This window comes from Aspergillus alliaceus, assembly GCF_009176365.1.
Source record: "Aspergillus alliaceus strain CBS 536.65 unplaced genomic scaffold BDW43scaffold_23, whole genome shotgun sequence".
In the NCBI taxonomy this organism is placed as follows: domain Eukaryota; kingdom Fungi; phylum Ascomycota; class Eurotiomycetes; order Eurotiales; family Aspergillaceae; genus Aspergillus; species Aspergillus alliaceus.
In genome coordinates this window covers 402,075-419,090 of record NW_022474706.1, presented here as the reverse complement: position 1 = coordinate 419,090, position 17,016 = coordinate 402,075, and the positions used below count along the sequence as shown (strand labels likewise).

Here is a 17,016-nt window from a genome sequence, read left to right as displayed (position 1 = left end):
TGCTTTGTAGCCTCAACGTCTTCGAGATGCCAATAAAGCGAGCTTGTTGCGGCGTTCCAACTTCGCTTGCTTGGCTGCAAGCTCCAAGCGCCATTCTTCTTCATCCTCTTTCCTGGCGGCTGCCAATGCGGCTGCTTCTTCATTCTCCACATCGTCGAAGCCACCTTCCATGTCCGATGATGCGTCCGAATAGTAGTCATCATAGCCGTCTGCATAATCTCCCTCGTCTTCTTCATCCGTTCCGAGATATTCATCCATTCTAGATCGTTTGCCCGCTCGAACCTGTGCTTTCCGGTCGTCTGGAGGGCGCCGAGCGGGTATGCCAGCAGTTCCTTTGTATTCCGGTACCGCCGTAGATGGCGTCGGCCGTGAAGTGCCCTTATATGAAAGCTCTTCAGGTTCCCGTTTCCTGGAGGGTTTGCCATCGCCAGATTTGATACCTGAATTGGGTGCGAAGGCGGGTTTCTTTCCAGACCGTGCATCTTTCTCCTTAGCTTGTGCTTCCATTGCTCGTTTCTTCCGTTCCGTCTTGCTGAGCTTCTCCTTAGGAACTGCCTGATGCTTAAACATGCCCACTTGCGCTGGGGCCTTTTCTTGTAGTGCCTTTGCCTTTGCCATGATTTCCGCATATGACCCTCTCGGAGGAGGTTTTGAGGACACCGGAGCTGCTTTCCGTGATGCTGACGGTTGTGGTACACTGCTTTTTAATGCAGGCTTTGCGGCAGGAGTAGCGATGGGACGAGGCTTAGAAACCGCAGACGAAGAAGCCGTCATTGGTTTAGAAAGGGGTTGTTTGCTAGTAGATGACTGGGTAAGAGGCTTCTGAGGACGCTGCAACTGTTCCTCGGCCTTGCGTTTCGTACCTGCAGCATTACTTGTCCGCTCAGCAACATCACGAGTGGTCGTGTTGGGCCTACGAGCCTCAGATTTGGCAGTTAGGGAGGAAATGGGTGTCGAGTGTGTGGCAGTCACTGGCGGTATGGGAGACGGTTTGCCCGTCTCTATGGATGAAAGAACGGAATCGAGAAACTACGTCAAAAGTTAGCAATCATAACTAGCAATAACAGATTAAGGCGCTCTTACGCTCATCTTGGCGCTGAAAGCGAATCCAAATGCGCAGATCTCAGTCGCAGAGAGAAGTAGTGTTGAGGCCAGGTTCACCGTCGGTGGCTAGTGTGATGGGGTAACTTCATGACTTCTTCTGCGGGAGAATTGAAGGTTCAATATTTGAGACTTCGAGACGAGCCGTCTGGTCACCCTAGCTCAGCCAAAGGAGTTAGGGTGAATGAAACAGAGACGTCGAAGCCGTGAGATGCGCAGAGAATAGAACCCAGAAGTCGACAAGACGAGAGTGCCGGCGGTTTAAATAAGTTGCAGCCAGTTGCCATCCTGTCTTCTAGAAGCAACCGGTCACGTGTCAGACCAAGTCATCCGGAAGGCTCTTAGTAAGAATTGAATGCGTCCCTGTCATGCGCCACAGGCTCGCTTAGAGAACTTTTGGGTCCATGAGCCACAACCACCAGCCGCAACGCACTTTTCTTGCGATTTTGGCGATCCGAATCTTCGACTTTCCTCCATCCATATCGCTAACCCTCAGCGAACTCGACGTTTCAGTCTCCGCCCAACTTGCGGTTAAATCGATTGATTCTCTTGTTCACTTATTAAACAAATCAGTATGTGCTTATGACCTAGAGCATTACTTTGTTATGCCCACGATTTAAATTGTACTCGAGTTCTGACAGGGTTTTAATCGGTACAGATTCAAAATGAAGCACCTTGCCGCTTACCTTCTTATCACCCTTGCTGGCAACACCAGCCCCTCTGCTGAGGACATCAAGGGCGTTCTCTCTTCTGTCGGCATTGACGCCGATGAGGAGCGTCTCCAGAAGCTCCTCTCCGAGCTCGAGGGCAAGGACATCCAGCAGGTTCGTATTGCATCAGATGATCAAGATATTTGGAATGTCTACTGACAATCTACTCACTACAGTTGATCTCTGAGGGTGCTGAGAAGCTCGCTACCGTTCCCACCGGTGGTGCTGGTGCTGCTGCCCCTGCTGCTGGCGGTGCTGCTGCCGGTGGCGACGCCCCTGCCGCGGAGGAGAAGGAGGAGGAGAAGGAGGAGTCCGACGAGGACATGGGATTCGGTCTCTTCGACTAAGCGCCTTCACTCGTACGACCCTCAAAAACTCCGTGATATCTCATGGGGGAACAGAAATCTGGCAGTCATTTGCAGTATTGGGAGGAAAATGGCCTATTTCGGTCAAATCTGCTTGTCTCAGGCTACTCTGATGCAGTTACGAATTTTGCATGCGTGAGCTGAAAAAGCTCGTTGATAGCCAATACAGATTATCTGACCTCCACGACTTGCATATCACGTAGATGCGCGTAAGCTGACTTTCGAGTATGAATTATGGGGCGCGAAATTGTACTGCAACCATTAATTACATATCAGAAAGAGTTAGGCCCTTTTAAGCCCCAGTTAACCAGAAGCAGAACCATCGTAACCAATAGCCAATGATAGCAGCGATAATCTCAAATGTCCATTTAAATTCCCCTATTCGTAAATAAAGTTAGGGCTTCAGATCTTCAACCCTACATCAAGCAATCCACAACAGGTCTAGTGTCTAGGTTTACAACCCTAGCCGTCGCTTAGGCGAATCTCAGCCCACCTCCCAACCGCAGCGTCAAGCACAAGATTTGGCCCGACGAACGTTTATCAGCGACACGACACGACAACCCACTGTCCCTTCGCTTTTCGAGTGCTGTTCGAAAAGCGACCTTGAGAGGAACACCCGCAAAAATGGCTGACACCGAATACGTGAGTGCATATCCGTCTAGCATGACATGTTGATCAAAGTCTTGTATACTAACCTATGTTTTGTTAGAACGCTGAGGAGGCTGCCGGTACGTTGTCGTGAAACCCCTTTCCCTTCCCTACTACTCGATGTCGGAATGCAAGTCGCTTGGATGGATTCGTATTGGATGGAACATGAAGCATGATGTGGATATAAAAAGCTATGGGTTGTCTGGAGCGAAGGGGCGAATTTGAATCCGATATACGCGATGCAACTGGAAATCACCGAAGAATGGATCGAATAGGGCGCTGACTGGTTATCGGTTTACAGCTATCAAGGCCAGAAGAACCTTCCGCAAGTTTTCCTACCGCGGTATTGATCTCGACCAGTATGTGACAACTTGAAATTCCCGCTACCAGCTAAGCCCGACTCCGAACGAGCGATATCATCGATGGCATCTATTTCGCGACTGTTTGATTCTCGTGGGAGTCGGGCGTATCAGGTTACAACATTTGCAAGGGCGTCTTTCTGACATGTGGACGTACTACAGGCTCCTCGACCTCTCTTCCGAACAGCTCCGCGATGTCGTGCACGCCCGCGCTCGCCGTAGGTTCAACCGTGGTCTGAAGCGCAAGCCTATGGGCCTCATCAAGAAGCTCCGTAAGGCCAAGCAGGAGGCTAAGCCCAACGAGAAGCCCGACCTCGTCAAGACTCACCTCCGTGACATGATCATCGTCCCCGAGATGATCGGCTCCGTCATCGGTATCTACTCCGGAAAGGAGTTCAACCAGATCGAAGTCAAGCCTGAGATGGTTGGCCACTACCTTGGAGAATTCTCCATCTCCTAGTATGTTACGCCTTTGCTCAACTTTGCATTACGTGAAGATCACCGTCTAACAACCACACAGCAAGCCCGTCAAGCACGGTCGTCCTGGTATCGGTGCCACTCACTCTTCTCGTTTCATTCCCCTCAAGTAAAGAAGAAAAGCTTTCTGGGGTGTCGCGTGGAGGAATGGGCGTCCAGTTGTGTTGGGAGAAGAAATCAAAAACGATGGATACCATTTGCGTCTATTTGGGATCATCATACTTGTATGCCAAGTGCGGGTCAGCTGTTTGCATCTCAATATAAAGGTCTTGTCGGCATATGAACGAACCACGGATTCCTACTCCGATCCTGAGATCTTTAGTCCTTAGCTCCATTGGGACGAGGCAAGACTACCCGTTCCTTTCACTGTTTATTTAGGAACCGGGGTCTAATTTAACGATTTCTTTTTCTTTCAAACACTTCGTCTGCGGCTCGTGTTGTGTATTATGCCTCTTGTCCACGTGTCTTTCGTAATTGTAGCCTTTGATCTTACTATCCTAATTGGCATTATTTGCGCTCAATATACTCAAGGTCACACTCGAAGATGTGTATTTCGGTAGATTTAGACAACGGGTATAAAATCGTTTACCATAATCCTAGTGCATCAATCCTTATTGATACAACGCGGAAATAGCTTGCTCCATAAACTATGCTGGAGGTAGTGTCCCATAGCCAAAACAAGTCGTAGCGCTTCACAGCATCCAAATCAATTCTACATACCCCAGGAGAAACAAAAACAAAGCCACGCCATATCAATACCCCTCCCCCAGCGCCGCATCCACGAGCAGTTCAATCTTCTTCCATTCGTTCCATATATCATCCTCCCTCTTCGTAGGGTCCATACCGTGCTGTGCAAACCATCGATTCAGATCATCAAAATCCGACCTAATCATACACTGTAACTTCGGCACAGTACAGGCCTCAGATTGCGTCTCAACAAGCCGACTCAGAACAGACCAAGCAATAAGCCTCGGTTCCAGCGTAAGCAGAGGCCGCACCAAAGCCAGCAAAGTCATATCGGTATTCATAGCAATAGCTGCATGCGCTACTTTAGCCATTGTATACGCGTGCTGCTGACGGATGGGGTGACGTTTATCTTCATAGACAATAGGGTCGATACGGAGATATCGGATCGCAGACTGGACGAGCGCGGAGTTGTTATTACTGGCCGAGAGCAGCGAAACGATGAGTTCGTCTCGGAGGGAAACGAGTGGTTGTCTGGTGACGGGCCATGAGTAAGTCTGTGAGAGGAATCGGATATAAGATTGAAGTTTTGCGGCGGTTTCCTTGGGATCCAAGTCCGAAGCTGCTGGGCAATCGTGTAGAAACTCGTAGGCATCCTTTTCTGCGGATTTTAGGGCGGAGAGGTTTTGTGCATGGCTCGTTTGGGGGCTATCGTCTGGTTTGGAAAGGTGGTCTTGCTGGCATTTGGGACATTCGCAGTCGAAGTAGAACCGCTCGCGGAGTTGGTTGCGGCGGATATGAACCGGGTTTGTGGTGTCGATGTAGGATATGAAGATTTGCTCGCCTTTTTGGATCGGGCGGATGGCTTTGATATATAGTTGTTCGGCTTCGAATCCGACGACAGCGTTGTAGTTACAGTTGTGGTTGAGAATGGCGGCGTAAGGGTGTATATAGAGACCAATGCGGTCGTAGAATGCGTTGGTGAGGTTGAATGAGTTCAATTCGAGCTTGGATGTGTCAAAAGATTTCAAGGATGGAGGCTCTCGGAGTTTGGGATGCTCACTTTGGCGCCGAAGGTTGATATCAATTCCTCTTTTATATCTGTTCCAGAGTAGGCCTTGACTGCCTTAGACGTTAGGGCAATACGCTCCCATTGGGCAGGGTTTTGATCGCGAATTTCCTTGATATGAGTCTCAAGTTGAAAGAAGAGGTCTAGTTCCTCGTCGGAGTACCTCTTACGACCACTGCGCAGGACTATCCGCAGAAGGGCTCTAGCATTGCTTGGCAAAATGCGAGGACTTAGATTATTAAAGATCGGACACTCCAGAGAGTGAATATATTTCCAATCTTTTGTTTGACAGGCCTGGTGTACGTATTAGTGAGTGTTAATGACGGTGGAGAGAGGGTGCAAGGAGTATAAACCCTATTACAATACTTCACCACCTTACAGCCAGCACAGCGATTCAAAGTCGGAGAGCGCTGCTGTAAGTGGTAGCTCCCAAGACATCCTGAGCACGTATCACCCAGTCGCTGAGTATCCAACACAGCCACAAATGGACTGGTGATATGTAGAACATCTTCTCCAATATTGATATTATCTGACGCGAAAAGACCTCTCCCCAATCCACCGGGTGCCGGACCCTGGGTGGCTCTGGTTTGTACGGAAGAGAGAGGAGCTTCTAAAGACATGCTACCATTGAACTTCAAAGCTGTATAAACTTACTCTATGAAAGACATGGAAAGTCCGAACCACAAAAAGCTAAGGCGGTCCAATGCTTAGTCAGTCTATACACTCCTTACTGATTGGTTGTTCACTATAGAAATGGACAAATCAAATATCCAAAAAGATACGAAGTATACACACAATTGAATCATGGCTATCAATTCAGAAAGGCTCACTGGATGCTTTTCTCGCTCAAGCACAAAGCCTGCCTACTGGAAAGAATCATAAATGGGTAACAAGAACAAATAGAAACAAAGAGGTTCCACCATGGCCGCATTTCCCGGCAAAGGCAGCCTAGAGAGCCCAATGTCAAGGCAAAATAAAAAGTCTATCAATGTTGAGCCTTATCCGCTACGCCAAACGGCTTTTCCGTGCCTCGAAAATAAAACAAAATCAGGGGATTATTATGTCGACAAAACTTTTGTTTTTGAACGCTGTTGTAGATGCTGGTTTACAGCAGCTTGCCGCCGGCGAATTGGGACCAGCTGCGGACCTCAGAAGGAATACCCTCGGAACGGGGCAGCTTCTCGCTCATGGCCTGGGCGAAGAGGAGAGCAGTCTACAAGAGAACAAAGTTAGCACCAGTGAAGAGGATACAAGAAAAATGCTGGTCTTAACATACCTTAGTCTCCATAAACAGAGGAACACCGAAGTCAACGGCGTTGCGCCTCATAACATAGTCCTCATCAAGCAGGGTCTTGCCCCGGGTCTTAGCAAGGTTGAAAGTACCACGGATGTTATACTTCTGGAAGACCTCGCGTAGCGCACGCTTATCCTTCTTAGGGAATTCAATGACCTGTACGGAAACATCCTCCTTAGCGGTAGACTCGATATGAGCCTTAACAGCAGAGCTAGCAGCGAAGAAGTTGTAACCCAAAGGCTGAAGATATTCAACGATCTTGGCCAAAGCAGGGTTCTTGATGTCTCCACCAAGAAGGATGCCCTCACCAGGTTCGGGCACACGGAAGTTCATGGTGGACTGGAGAGATGCCCAGTAGGCGTCAACCAAGTCTTTGCCAAAGCAGGCAATTTCACCGGTACTGGACATCTCGACGCCAAGGAATGGGTCAGCACCAGCAAGACGGGTCCAGCTGAACTGAGGGACCTTGGTAGCGACGTAGTCACGCTTTTCTGCCATAAGGTCCACAGGCTCAGGAACGTCACGGCCAACAAGTGCCTTGGTGGCAATGTCAATGAAGTTGGTGCCCAAAACCTTGCTGACGAATGGGAAGGAACGGGAGGCACGAAGGTTGCACTCAATGACCTTCAACTCAGGCTGAGCACCTTCCTGGTCAGCCTTGATGATCTGCATGTTGAAAGGACCGGTGATGTTCCAGGCCTTAGCAACCTTCTCGGCAATCTCCTTGACACGGCCCATAACCGACTCATCAAGATAAGCTGGGGGGAGAACAAGAGTGGCGTCACCAGAGTGAACACCGGCTGGCTCAACGTGCTCACTGACGGCATGCAACAGAAGCTTGCCATTCGAAGCGACGGCATCAACATCAATTTCCTGAGCACCTTCGATGAACTTGGTGATGACGACGGGATGGTCAGGAGAGACAGCGCTAGCATTAAGGAGTTTTTCCTTGAGCTCATCCTGGCTGTAGATGACGTTCATGGCAGCACCAGACAGGACGTAACTAGGGCGAACCAGGACGGGGTAACCAACGGACTCGGCGAAACGCTCTGCATCAGCAACTGACGTAAGCTCCTTCCAAGCAGGCTGGTCAACACCAATGCTATCCAGGATTTGGGAGAACTTGTGACGATCCTCAGCCTTGTCAATATCAACAGGGTTGGTACCAAGGACGTGGGCGCCACCAGTCTCCTGCAGACGAAGAGCAATGTTCTGGGGCAGCTGACCACCGACAGACACAACAACGCCACTGGCAGCCTCAAGCTCGTAGATGTCCATGACACGCTCGTAGCTGAGTTCTTCAAAGTAGAGCTTGTCAGCAGTGTCGAAGTCAGTAGAGTAGGTCTCAGGGTTGTAGTTGATCATGACAGTCTTCTTGCCCATGTTCCTGAGAGAAAGAGTGGCGTTAACCGCACACCAGTCAAACTCAACGGAGCTTCCAATACGGTAGACACCGCTTCCCAAAATAATAACTCCATGGTCATCAAAAGTAACGTCATGGGAAGTGGCGTTATAGGTAGTATACAGGTAGTTGGTATCCGCAGGGAACTCAGCAGCAAGAGTATCGATCTTCTTCACCCATGGGGTGATATCGAAGCTCTTTCTGCGAGCACGAACCTCGTCCTCAGACGATCCGACAAGGAGGGAGATCTGCTTGTCAGAGAAACCAAGCTTCTTCGCTTTAAGCATGGTCTCCTTTTGGATGCCGAAGAGGCTGCCAATTTCCTTAAGCTCATTCTGGCAGTCAACGATGTTCTGTAGCTTGTACAAGAACCACTTGTCGATCTTGGTCAGCTCATGTACCTTGTCCACAGAGTAGTTCTCGTGGAGCATAGCCTGACCGACGGCCAACCAGCGGCGATCGGTAGGGTTCTTTAAGACGTCATCCAGGTTCTCAAACTTATCGCCCTGGAAACCAAGGAACCGAGGGTCTACCTGGCGAATAGCCTTCTGGAAGGACTCTTCAAAGGTACGACCAATGGCCATGACCTCACCGACCGACTTCATAGCACTTCCAATGTCCCGGTTGACGTGCTGGAACTTGCTCAAATCCCACCGGGGGATCTTGGTAACAATGTAATCCAAGCTAGGCTCAAAGTTGGCGGTAGTAGTCTTTGTCACGGCATTGGGAAGCTCAGGCAAAGTATGGCCCAGACCAATCTTTGCAGCAGTGTAGGCGAGAGGGTAACCGGTGGCCTTGGATGCCAAAGCCGAAGAACGGGAGAGACGAGCGTTGACTTCAATCACACGGTAGTCCAGACCATCGGGTTGCAAGGCATACTGCACGTTACATTCACCAACGACACCCAAGTGACGGACGATCTTAATAGCAGCTGTGCGAAGCATGTGGTACTCCTCGTCGGACAACGTCTGACTGGGAGCAACAACGATACTGTCACCAGTGTGGATACCGAGGGGGTCAAAGTTCTCCATATTGCAGACAGTGATACAGTTGTTGTCAGCATCACGAACAACTTCATACTCAACCTCCTTCCAGCCTCGGAGAGACTTCTCAACCAGAATCTGGGGAGCAAGGGTCAAGGAGCGGGACGCTAAGTTCCTCAGTTCCTCGGGGTTGTTGGCAAATCCAGAACCCAGACCACCAAGTGCATATGCAGAACGGACGATAATGGGGTAACCAACTTCCTCTGCGGCCTTGAGAGCCTCATCAACAGTATTGACGGCAATGGATTCAGCGATGGGAATGTTAATCTCGTTCAGTGCCTTGGCGAAAAGATCACGATCCTCGCTAGTCTCCAGAGTCTTGATGCTCGTTCCCAAGACTCTCACGCCGTAACGTTCAAAGATACCCATACGGTTCATCTGCACACCCAAATTCAGGGCGGTCTGTCCACCAAAGGAAAGGAAGATAGCATCGGGTCGTTCCCTCTCAATGACGTATGTCACATATTCCGGAGTAACGGGGAGGTAATAGACTTCATCTGCAAGCTTGTGATCGGTCTGAATCGTTGCAATATTAGGGTTGATCAAAACAGATTCCACACCAGCTTCTTTGAGAGCCTTCAGAGCCTGGGATCCTATACCATTCGAAAGCCAGCATTAGCTTCTATTATTCAGACATGATAGTGCAGTCGCCTCGACCCAATTGTTGTCCCCACTGCGCTCACTTCCTTTCACTTAATACAAACCACGTCACACCAACATAGGATGTTCATTTGCACGGACGCAGTGGTTGTCCCAATTGGTAAACTGGGTTGAAGACCAAACTAGGCTGTGTGGAGAAATATATATACTAGACTTTGCGACTTACCAGAATAGTCAAACTCTCCGGCCTGTCCGATACTCAGACCGCCACTACCGATCACAAGTACCTTCTTCACGTCGACCAGGTTGCGACCTGGCTGTACGACTCCACTAGCAAGATAGCTTTCAGCGGAGGGGGCATTTGTCGACTCCGACGCCAAGCGGGTAATTGCACTAGAGAAGGAGCGGAGCTGCTGCGGTCGCCATGGTGAAGGCGTCTTCTGCTGCAATCGCAGACTCGATGCCGTCGAATGGGCAGTAGTTTGAGAGGAGAATGGACGCAGAGCAAGTGTGGAACGGCGAGATTCGGCCAGACAACGCTGACGCAAAAGCGAGGCCGTGGCCTGCCCGCAACGAGTAGAGAGAACCATTGCGCACGGCGCTGTTGATCCGAAAACCAATTGACTTTAGTTCGTTCTCTTTCTTTTCCGGTAATATTCACAGAAAAAGACGCGAGGGATATCCTGCCGATTTCGCTGAATGGGTTTAGTTTTTTTGGCACCCTACTATCCTGCGTTACGCCACACGCCCAGGGACACAGGGGAGGACTAAAGGAAAGACAGGATGAACGGCCAGGGAGTAGGGGAGGAAACGAAGTAGGTAGAGGGGAATGGAGATAAAGAAAGGAAGAAAGGAAGAAAAGTTTCCAAAGAAAGGTTAAAAAAGCCTGGGTAGGGCGATGAGTCAATGGACAAGTGAGTTCTTCTGGAGACCAAAGGCCAGGATAGACGACATGGGCCCCCCGAAAACGCGAAAGTGCCCCAACCTCCAGAGCCGATAAGAGCTCCGGTGTGCGGAGCCATCCTCTCTTTTTTTTGTTCTTTTCTCTATTTCTTTTCCTCATCAGGAGGCGGGAGAACCACCGCCCGATAATGCCGCCAATCATATCCCTCAATTAGGGTAAGTTCAGGAGATCACAGAGACCAGAGCCGCAAAGACACTAACTGCTCTAGTTCCTGGCGACTCTAACCTGCTTCGGCCTAGCTGAATGAGTCAATGGCCTACTATGGAGAAACGGGTATGGGGACTATGGATCTTGAATAATGATAACTCATAATCAGCGTCTGAGATATTGGAGATTATAATTAATCATTACCCATTGAAATTGATCCTCACCATCAGTGGTTGAGTCTGCAAGCAAAATCCCTTCTACATGGTCTTAAAACGCCTAATCGCTGGCTGCAAATCCTCGCACAAAAAAATTTTCAACTAAATTGCAGATCAATCCTTTTTGCAGATTGTATCAATTGGATGGTGTCTCCGCTACAGAGCGCTCGCTACCGCGCTAATGGCAGCTAAGCACGGGAACACCGGCATTCGGAGTCCCCACGCCATCGCTTGGAACCATATAATTCATTTTACTATTGTCGGAACTACGATACCTGCAAGGATTTGCCATTGACTCATGAACTCTTCACAAGCTAGATAAAATGTACTTAGTACCCCTTGGTTGGTCGCGACTAACTTTTCTTGTCATATGGGTCCATCAGTCCGTAACTCCTATTCGTCCGTCAAGCCTAGCCCACGGTCCTTTAGCCCGCTTGCCATTTCCACCTGGTCGCATGCGCGACTTGGAGGACTGAGCCTCATGTGCCCATATATCTGTCCTGCCCTCTTTGCCCTGGTCTCGCAGGACCTCCTCTAGGTCCTGGTTCAATACATCGTATACTTCCCGCAACACCTTCTCCGCATCTTGTGCGGTTTCGATGCCTTCTTCGATAGTTTGTTTTACATATTCTCGCTCATTCATCCCTGCCGCTTCGGACGCAAATGCCCATGCTTCAGCTAGCGCAACGACTTCATCTGGTTTGGTGGGCTCCGTTGGGATTGTAGCATGGCGAGCAAGGATAGGGTACTCCGGAAGCAGGTGGCTCTCATCACTCAAACGATTCAGCATGCGAAGGGTCGTAGATTTTTCCTTTGCGAGAATTCCAGCCAAGTAGAACTTCTGCAAAGCTAGTGCTCGTTGGCATTTGGAAAGTGGGAGGAGGAAGTCATCCACAAAGGACAAAAGCTCCACCGGCTCCAAGGATGACGTTTCCTCGGGAGTGGCTTTGCTTTGCTTTGTCGGGTGACTCGCAGGTTGCTCAGAGATGGTCCCAACCGGCTGGCAAGCCCTAGAAGCTGCATCAAGAAGACGCTTACGAGCATCCACGTAGGCGGCATACTGTTCTGCAACCTGTGCTTTCTGAATTTCCAGCAAATGGTCTGACTTCTCAATTTCCTCAGGGGGAATTTCCTGCATAAGACCCTCCTCGTTGCTACCAACACTCATCAGTTTCTCCTCTACCCATTGTACCAAAGCGTCTCGTGTTTGTTGTAGTGCCGCAACCTTCACACCTGGCAGGACTCCATCGTTGCCAGGCCCATTCCCAGTCTCATGCTGCGCCCTCAGCTCCTCCAGCAGACTCTTTTCTCTATCCAGCTGACTTCTCGCGCGTACCACAGCCCTTTCAAGGTTGTGTAACAAGCTCTCAATTTCATCCCCGGAGGAAGAGTCATTTTGACCTTCTTTCAGATCCGTTGGTAGGGCAAACTGTTTGCTTCGACTCCCCGTGTTATCAAAGTCCTCGGGTTTGATTGAATTTCGGGTCTTAAGTTCTTCAAAATAATGTTCTGTGATCTGTAATTTCGCGTGTCGGCGACGATCACGAAGCAGTCTGAGATAGGCCTTTAGTTCTGTGTTCGGATCAACAGCGCGTGTGCCAACTCCAGCAGTATCTCCCCCCTGGGATACTCTGGATATATGTCTCTCGGACACTGCACGATACTCCTTCTTTGCATTCAGATTCGCCTGCAACGCCTGCAGGTATTCCTTTCTTAGGCCGGTCAGCTCGGACGGGATAGGTTTCACATCGATAACGGCATCTTGAGGTACGCATAAGGAGAGATGAGACTGGGCATGGGAATTCGGGTGATCCGGATCATCATCGGCGAACGTAAGTTGGGATCGGAGATAGGAGGTTAGGGCCTGTCGAATGCGGAGGGCTTCCTGGCGGGTTTTGATGTAAGGAGCTAGCGGACTTGCGAAGGGGGGAATGTGCGCAGGGGTAGCGGATATGTTGTTAGGGGCCATGGGGTGAGCGAAGGTATGGACGATGAAGTCAAGCACGGAATCTGAAACGTAACTGTGGAGATCTGATGGTCCGTTTTATTTCAGTTATGGCAAGGTATCTACCCCGGATTCAAGTTGTTTTTTCTGTTGTTTGTTTGATGCCCTGTTAGGTAAGCCGATTCCGGGTTCCACGTGATTGGTGGCTGCAAGGGTTTGTCTTACAGCACATAGATACTCGATAACATATAATGCATTATCAAAATTGTACGGGGGTAAATGTGGAACGATTTTATCTGAGGCGACCTGTTCTAAAATAAGAAGCCTTCTTGTATTATGGTTGCGGTGCGGTTGGATTTAACGTCGTCGAGACGGGGCGAAGTAGACAAAAATATATATCATGTTTACTTTAGCAGGGAATGGTTACCAAAATAGATCCTAATATTGCTACTAATAGTACCGTATACCCCTCTCATAGCCAACCGGTAAGCGACCGTATAGAGAGAGACAGGTTATGCTACATGCTGGTGGATTCTAGGACCAACCAAATCCATTTGATACAAGTATCCTAGTGCGGATCTTCGGACAGCACTGTTTCAAGGACTCTCAACCCTGTCGTTTCATTGTTTATGTCAACTAGTGACTAAATAAAGCTTTGGCTCCGGAAAAGTAATCATAACCTTAACAATAGTCCCAAGACGGATATAAAAACTTCACCAGACCTTCCGTCATGTTGACAGGTCTCATGCTTCCACACGACTACTAAGGTTTCTGGCTAAGATTTTTCCTTTCTTTCTTTTCCTCTTTCTCATTTCAAACTCCGAGAGTGACCCTGGGCTTGGTATGCTTTGACCCTTTGGAATCTCAATCAAGGGGGGAGAGGATCTTTCTTGTCGTCACTCTAATATACAAACTCTTCCTCTTGGATGGTAACCTAGACCCCTTCGCTTCTTAGTACTTCAACTGTCCCATCGCCCCGTGTTTCTTTCATATCCTCATCGCATTTGCTCCACTTTTGCGTTCCATCGAAGCCCCCCTGAAAACCATGGCTCCAGAATTGGTGTCGATGTCCATTTCTTCTCCAAGGTCGCGGCCCCGTGCTGCCACAGCCATGCAGCCAGCCACTACATCGTCACCGCTCTCTTCTCGACATCCGTCGCAAATGATGAGTCCTCCAGCTTTACCACTTGCCCCGGTCGCGTATTCCGGGAGTTCTCCTCCTGGAGAAAATGATCATGATAGCGTAAGATCAGCATCCGGTAAGCTGTTGGAGAACTTATCTTCGGGATTGGAGCTCTTAAGCTGAGATACTTCTAGGCCCTCTGCGCCATCCAAAGCCTCTTACACCGTCCGACATTCACTCAATGGTTGAACAAGAACAAGAGGCAATGGTATTGCTTTTTTTTTTTGGCTATTTTTAAACATATCCAGCTATACTAACTTGGGCTAAGGTTAATCGCCTATCGAGAGAGCTGTCTCTCCTTCGACAACAAACTGCTTCTGTAGCATCGACAACTTCTTCCACCTCAGCTACCCTCAATGACCCGGTAGATGGTTTGCACTCTTCCTCCTACCTCAATGCCTCGGCGTATCCCACAGCATCACGACGGCATCGTTCATCTTCAAGCCTGAGCGCTTCCTACATTCCAGCCGTCCAAGGGTCAAGAACAGGAAGCGGTGCTGGGATCGCACCGTTGCGAGATATTCCTCTTTCGTCACGTCCAGGTCGGAGTCGAGAGCCATCCTTGACCTCTCTTCGTCAGTCGGAAGGAGCACTACCACTGTTTCCCACAGCATCGGTACAGCAGCCGCAAGTTGATCAGTTTTCGAATCACACCTCCCATCGCAACTCTCTCTCTCAACAACGGTCGCGAACTACTTCTGTTTCTCGCCCGGATGAGATAGCACGACAGCGTGGGGAGCTGGAGGCACTAAAGCGCGAAAATGAAGGACTACGGCGCCGTGTTCGAGATCTCGAGGGGATCCTTAGAGAGCACCGAGAACGAGAGTCGGCTTCGACAAATCAAACGGCAACTGGCACCATTTCCACAGACACAGATGAATTGGACAAAGCTTCCATAACAGGAGCGGGTGGTACGAAGTTAAATTAGCGAAAAGACCCTCTTATCATTGTTGAATTTTGTTATTTAGGAAGGAAGGGAACAAGAATTGGTTTCAGATAAGTGCTACGGAATTAACGACTCATCTTCTCTCACCTTCTTACATTTCCCTTCACTTGTTTGCTTTAATTGCCCGCCGATCTATTCTGCGAAAAATAGTAAAAGCTATTTTTATGGAAAATACTTCTGCCTTCTGGCACCAGCTATCAAAATAATCATAGTTCACATGCGGGATGACGACTCCCCACTGTGGCTGTGCAACACTGTGCCCCTCCTATGCGTCACGTCATAGCTGTGGCTGGATTGCACCACCAAAATAAATACTCCAGACCTGAACTTCCCCTGGCAATCATTTCCAATCTTTTTGCAGTTTCGATTGTACCCCTCTCAAAAACACCGACTTGAACCAAAATCCACATTTTATCATTACTATGTCTGAACGCAGCACAGTCCATGTCTCGGGTATTGCGCCCACCACCACTGAGAAGGAAGTCCAGGACTTCTTCAGCTTCTGGTAAGATCACCCGCTTTGTGTTCTTCTGGGGAATCTACGGGACTGACTGATAGTTTATTAGTGGAAAGATTACCTTTATCTCTGTAACTCCAATTTCTGGCGAGCCAGATGCTCCCAAGTCCGCAACGGTGACATTTGAGAAGGAAGCGTAAGTCCAACCCCGCACTAGCCCACCGACCCTTGGAATTCGTTTCTACGTCCCCTCGAGGAACAAATCATGAATCAAACTCGCTGACTATAACCTCAGAGCTGCCAAGACTGCCTTGCTTCTGGACCAGACCCAGCTAGGAAGCTCTGCCGTGCACGTCCAGGCCGCCCAGACTCTCGATGACATCGCCGGGTCCCACGCTGCAGCAGCAGGAGAAGCGAAGGATGAGAACAGCCACGAGATTGATCAGGAAGACAAGCCCAAATCTCGGATTGTCGCCGAATACCTTGCGCATGGCTATGTACTGAGCGACAACGCTATCCAGAAGGCTATTTCTCTCGATCAGAAGCATGGCTTCTCCAGCCGCTTCACCTCGGCCCTTTCCAACTTTGACCAGAAGTACCATGCCACGGACCGCGCCAGAGGAATCGATGAAAGCTATAAGATTAGCGACAAGGCTGCCTCTGGTTGGCGTGGACTCCACTCCTACTTCGAAAAGGCTCTTGGTACGCCATCGGGTCGGAAGCTTCGTGACTTCTACTCCCAGACAGATAAGCAGGTGCGGGACATCCACGCTGAGGCCAGACGCCTGGCAGATTTGAAGGCCGGAAAGACCACTCAGGAGGGTGGGGCCCCAGCTGCCAGCGGTGCAGAGGCCACTGGCGCCATTCCCGCTGCTGCAGCACCTGCGGCGACTCAGCCTGCCGGAACTGCCGCGCCAGCAGAGCCCAAGGCATAAGGATAAGGATATACGGAAATTAAATTGGGATGGTGTCTGATTTAAATCTACTGTTGTTGTTTTTTTGTGTTCTGGCGTGCACGTTTGAACAAGCCGTCTGGGACAGGCTTTTGTGAAAATAGCTGCTATTCTAATCAGTTGTTCTTTGAATACCACTGTGTTTAGTACCCACCTGCAGAATGGCAATTACCCGATCTACCAAAATTACATATATCTACACATAATCACTAAGTCTACAAGTAAAATATCCATCCACAGCCACAACATAATGACATATCATGCGATAGCAACCTTCAACAAGGCCAGACATACCGCAAAGAATTAAACCGGCCCCCCATTCTCTGATGTAGGAAATCTATACAAAATCTACCTACCCCTACTACCACATAAAATCACACCCATCACCCATACATACCATACCATGGGGGAAAAAGGGTCCAAGAACAATCATTCCATTAACAGCAACCCAAAA

At 49.4% G+C, this 17,016-nt stretch overlaps 8 protein-coding genes across 8 annotated transcripts; 4 read left to right on the top strand and 4 right to left on the bottom strand.

Moving 5' to 3' along the window:
* The first annotated feature begins 1,580 nt into the window (after positions 1–1,580).
* On the top strand, positions 1,581–2,501 carry aspf8 (ribosomal protein P2). The gene is made up of 2 exons (XM_032042018.1): positions 1,581–1,925; positions 1,988–2,501. The coding sequence occupies exons 1-2, from the start codon at positions 1,767–1,769 to the stop codon at positions 2,156–2,158; spliced, it is 330 nt and encodes a 109-aa protein (XP_031900162.1). The 5' UTR covers positions 1,581–1,766; the 3' UTR covers positions 2,159–2,501.
* Positions 2,502–2,695: 194 nt separating this feature from the next.
* Positions 2,696–4,251, top strand: BDW43DRAFT_276995 (40S ribosomal protein uS19). Its single transcript, XM_032042017.1, has 5 exons — positions 2,696–2,818; positions 2,886–2,904; positions 3,126–3,183; positions 3,346–3,642; positions 3,704–4,251. The coding sequence occupies exons 1-5, from the start codon at positions 2,801–2,803 to the stop codon at positions 3,771–3,773; spliced, it is 462 nt and encodes a 153-aa protein (XP_031900161.1). The 5' UTR covers positions 2,696–2,800; the 3' UTR covers positions 3,774–4,251.
* Positions 4,252–4,259: 8 nt separating this feature from the next.
* On the bottom strand, positions 4,260–6,275 carry BDW43DRAFT_91586 (S-adenosylmethionine-dependent methyltransferase). The gene is made up of 3 exons (XM_032050699.1): positions 5,767–6,275; positions 5,408–5,707; positions 4,260–5,351 (listed from the first exon to the last, which is right to left on the bottom strand). Exons 1-3 carry the CDS (start codon positions 6,031–6,033, stop codon positions 4,413–4,415), a joined length of 1,506 nt encoding a protein of 501 aa, XP_031900160.1. The 5' UTR covers positions 6,034–6,275; the 3' UTR covers positions 4,260–4,412.
* On the bottom strand, positions 6,276–9,965 carry BDW43DRAFT_91589 (carbamoyl-phosphate synthase (glutamine-hydrolyzing) CPA2). The gene is made up of 2 exons (XM_032050700.1): positions 6,690–9,965; positions 6,276–6,626 (listed from the first exon to the last, which is right to left on the bottom strand). Exons 1-2 carry the CDS (start codon positions 9,528–9,530, stop codon positions 6,519–6,521), a joined length of 2,949 nt encoding a protein of 982 aa, XP_031900159.1. The 5' UTR covers positions 9,531–9,965; the 3' UTR covers positions 6,276–6,518.
* On the bottom strand, positions 9,724–10,734 carry BDW43DRAFT_276988 (uncharacterized protein). Its single transcript, XM_032042016.1, has one exon. It carries the CDS (start codon positions 10,340–10,342, stop codon positions 9,935–9,937), a length of 408 nt encoding a protein of 135 aa, XP_031900158.1. The 5' UTR covers positions 10,343–10,734; the 3' UTR covers positions 9,724–9,934.
* A 463-nt stretch (positions 10,735–11,197) lies between these two features.
* Positions 11,198–13,189, bottom strand: BDW43DRAFT_276987 (uncharacterized protein). The gene has a single exon (XM_032042015.1). The coding sequence runs from the start codon at positions 13,045–13,047 to the stop codon at positions 11,458–11,460; it is 1,590 nt and encodes a 529-aa protein (XP_031900157.1). The 5' UTR covers positions 13,048–13,189; the 3' UTR covers positions 11,198–11,457.
* Positions 13,190–13,425: 236 nt separating this feature from the next.
* On the top strand, positions 13,426–15,313 carry BDW43DRAFT_91566 (uncharacterized protein). The gene is made up of 4 exons (XM_032050698.1): positions 13,426–13,952; positions 14,079–14,282; positions 14,341–14,414; positions 14,475–15,313. The coding sequence occupies exons 2-4, from the start codon at positions 14,090–14,092 to the stop codon at positions 15,132–15,134; spliced, it is 927 nt and encodes a 308-aa protein (XP_031900156.1). The 5' UTR covers positions 13,426–13,952; positions 14,079–14,089; the 3' UTR covers positions 15,135–15,313.
* A 190-nt stretch (positions 15,314–15,503) lies between these two features.
* Positions 15,504–16,836, top strand: vip1 (putative actin cytoskeleton protein (VIP1)). The gene is made up of 3 exons (XM_032042014.1): positions 15,504–15,657; positions 15,719–15,805; positions 15,905–16,836. Exons 1-3 carry the CDS (start codon positions 15,575–15,577, stop codon positions 16,542–16,544), a joined length of 810 nt encoding a protein of 269 aa, XP_031900155.1. The 5' UTR covers positions 15,504–15,574; the 3' UTR covers positions 16,545–16,836.
* Positions 16,837–17,016: the final 180 nt, after the last annotated feature.

Bases quoted from the DNA above. Each gene is read 5' to 3' on its own strand.
- aspf8 (XM_032042018.1), top strand. From the start codon at position 1,767: ATGAAGCACCTTGCCGCTTACCTTCTTATCACCCTTGCTGGCAACACC. The intron at 1,926-1,987 runs GTTCGTATTGCA...TACTCACTACAG, and splicing joins AGGGCAAGGACATCCAGCAG to TTGATCTCTGAGGGTGCTGA.
- BDW43DRAFT_276995 (XM_032042017.1), top strand. The intron at 3,184-3,345 runs GTATGTGACAAC...GACGTACTACAG, and splicing joins CGCGGTATTGATCTCGACCA to GCTCCTCGACCTCTCTTCCG. The intron at 3,643-3,703 runs GTATGTTACGCC...ACAACCACACAG, and splicing joins GGAGAATTCTCCATCTCCTA to CAAGCCCGTCAAGCACGGTC.
- BDW43DRAFT_91586 (XM_032050699.1), bottom strand. From the start codon at position 6,033: ATGTCTTTAGAAGCTCCTCTCTCTTCCGTACAAACCAGAGCCACCCAG. The intron at 5,708-5,766 runs GTTTATACTCCT...TACGTACACCAG, and splicing joins TGGTGAAGTATTGTAATAGG to GCCTGTCAAACAAAAGATTG. The intron at 5,352-5,407 runs GTGAGCATCCCA...GACACATCCAAG, and splicing joins TATCAACCTTCGGCGCCAAA to CTCGAATTGAACTCATTCAA.
- BDW43DRAFT_91589 (XM_032050700.1), bottom strand. From the start codon at position 9,530: ATGAACCGTATGGGTATCTTTGAACGTTACGGCGTGAGAGTCTTGGGA. The intron at 6,627-6,689 runs GTATGTTAAGAC...GTTCTCTTGTAG, and splicing joins CTCTGTTTATGGAGACTAAG to ACTGCTCTCCTCTTCGCCCA.
- BDW43DRAFT_276988 (XM_032042016.1), bottom strand. From the start codon at position 10,342: ATGGTTCTCTCTACTCGTTGCGGGCAGGCCACGGCCTCGCTTTTGCGT.
- BDW43DRAFT_276987 (XM_032042015.1), bottom strand. From the start codon at position 13,047: ATGGCCCCTAACAACATATCCGCTACCCCTGCGCACATTCCCCCCTTC.
- BDW43DRAFT_91566 (XM_032050698.1), top strand. From the start codon at position 14,090: ATGTCCATTTCTTCTCCAAGGTCGCGGCCCCGTGCTGCCACAGCCATG. The intron at 14,283-14,340 runs GTAAGCTGTTGG...AGATACTTCTAG, and splicing joins TAGCGTAAGATCAGCATCCG to GCCCTCTGCGCCATCCAAAG. The intron at 14,415-14,474 runs GTATTGCTTTTT...ACTTGGGCTAAG, and splicing joins AACAAGAACAAGAGGCAATG to GTTAATCGCCTATCGAGAGA.
- vip1 (XM_032042014.1), top strand. From the start codon at position 15,575: ATGTCTGAACGCAGCACAGTCCATGTCTCGGGTATTGCGCCCACCACC. The intron at 15,658-15,718 runs GTAAGATCACCC...ATAGTTTATTAG, and splicing joins CAGGACTTCTTCAGCTTCTG to TGGAAAGATTACCTTTATCT. The intron at 15,806-15,904 runs GTAAGTCCAACC...CTATAACCTCAG, and splicing joins GTGACATTTGAGAAGGAAGC to AGCTGCCAAGACTGCCTTGC.